This window comes from Sinocyclocheilus rhinocerous, unplaced genomic scaffold (genome assembly GCF_001515625.1).
Source record: "Sinocyclocheilus rhinocerous isolate Xijiao unplaced genomic scaffold, SAMN03320098_v1.1 C36496101, whole genome shotgun sequence".
Lineage (NCBI taxonomy): Eukaryota > Metazoa > Chordata > Actinopteri > Cypriniformes > Cyprinidae > Sinocyclocheilus > Sinocyclocheilus rhinocerous.
The window spans coordinates 1-1205 of record NW_015782172.1 but is presented as its reverse complement, the minus strand read 5'-3'; the positions used below and the strand labels follow the sequence as shown (position 1 = coordinate 1205).

The 1205-nt window shown below is 39.0% G+C and overlaps 1 protein-coding gene across 1 annotated transcript; it reads left to right on the top strand.

The window, feature by feature from the left end:
- Positions 1-174: 174 nt before the first annotated feature.
- LOC107736115 (double C2-like domain-containing protein gamma) lies at positions 175-1186 on the top strand. Its single transcript, XM_016547611.1, has 3 exons — positions 175-381; positions 669-820; positions 990-1186. The coding sequence occupies exons 1-3, from the start codon at positions 361-363 to the stop codon at positions 1117-1119; spliced, it is 303 nt and encodes a 100-aa protein (XP_016403097.1). The 5' UTR covers positions 175-360; the 3' UTR covers positions 1120-1186.
- The last annotated feature ends 19 nt before the right edge of the window (positions 1187-1205 follow it).

Genomic DNA, 1205 nt, shown 5'->3' with positions numbered 1-1205 from the left:
GTTTGGACTCTCATTCTGACGGCACCCATTCACTGCAGAGGATATGTTACCTCTATTTCAAAATAGTTAAGAAAACATGATTTGGGACATGGGAATTTGTCAAGCGCTTTTTTAAATGATTATTTTTAGGTTAGGTACTAATCATGAATTTGTGTTGAATGGGGTACATTTATGCATGGGAAACTATGTGGCATGAAAGTTGATTACCATTTCTTGTAAAATATGCAGTATTGTTTCATGGGGACATAAAATCCAAACTGTAGAAATGACCCAATTTGACTTTGCATTGAATTGAATTGACTGTGTTTAACACCTGGTACGCAGGCGAGACGTACTGCTGGCGCAGGTGCATCTCGTGGCATGGCGCTCTATGAGGAGGAGGTAACTGCATCATACATTGTGTGAATTAAATATGAAAATAAATACTTGCAACACTGTGTTCCCAAGAGAGCATTATCATTATTGTCTTTTGAGATTCTGGATGGTAACTATCATCATTGTGCTGTAGCGTAAGGCATTTAACCTCCGTTTCTCCTTGTTGAACTGAACCTGTACACCTGTGTGCATAATAAATCATCTTGTTAAATGGTTCAGCTAAATGACTGATCTGTTAATTAGTGTCTACAAGAAGATATATGGGTTTACTCATCTTTTGTGTGGCTTTGTAGTTGAAGGACGATGAAGAGGGAGGGGAGAGGGGACGTATCCTGATTTCTCTCACTTACAACAGCCAGCAGAGTCGTCTGATTGTGGGTGTAGTTCGATGTGCTCATCTGGCAGCAATGGACGCGAATGGCTATTCGGACCCCTTTGTAAAGATGCAAGTATACAACAATCTAATAAAAAGCTCCAAAAAGCACTTCATAAAGTGTAATTAAAATGTTCTCTGTAAGAAGAATCATTTGCTTGGTGGAATTGTTTTGTGACAGTCATTACGCTTATTTAACACGCTGTGTTTTGTGTCTCTGAATTTTCATGCTATTTTTCAGTTACTTGAAGCCTGACATGGGAAAGAAAGCAAAGTATAAAACTCAGATCAAGAAGAAGACACTTAACCCTGAGTTTAATGAGGTACTCTTTCTTTCTGTCTGTGGCGCTATAACCTGCAGTGAACAGTGAGCATCTTGACGCACTCGACACTGACGTGACACCATGACAGTGCTTTAATACGCTCTGACACTATAATGAAAGGAAGTTTTTTTTTT

Excerpts from the sequence above, each read along its gene's own strand:
- LOC107736115 (XM_016547611.1), top strand. The coding sequence starts at position 361 with ATGGCGCTCTATGAGGAGGAG. Across the intron at positions 382-668 it reads TGGCGCTCTATGAGGAGGAG|TTGAAGGACGATGAAGAGGG; the intron begins GTAACTGCATCA and ends GTGGCTTTGTAG. Across the intron at positions 821-989 it reads TCGGACCCCTTTGTAAAGAT|TTACTTGAAGCCTGACATGG; the intron begins GCAAGTATACAA and ends GCTATTTTTCAG.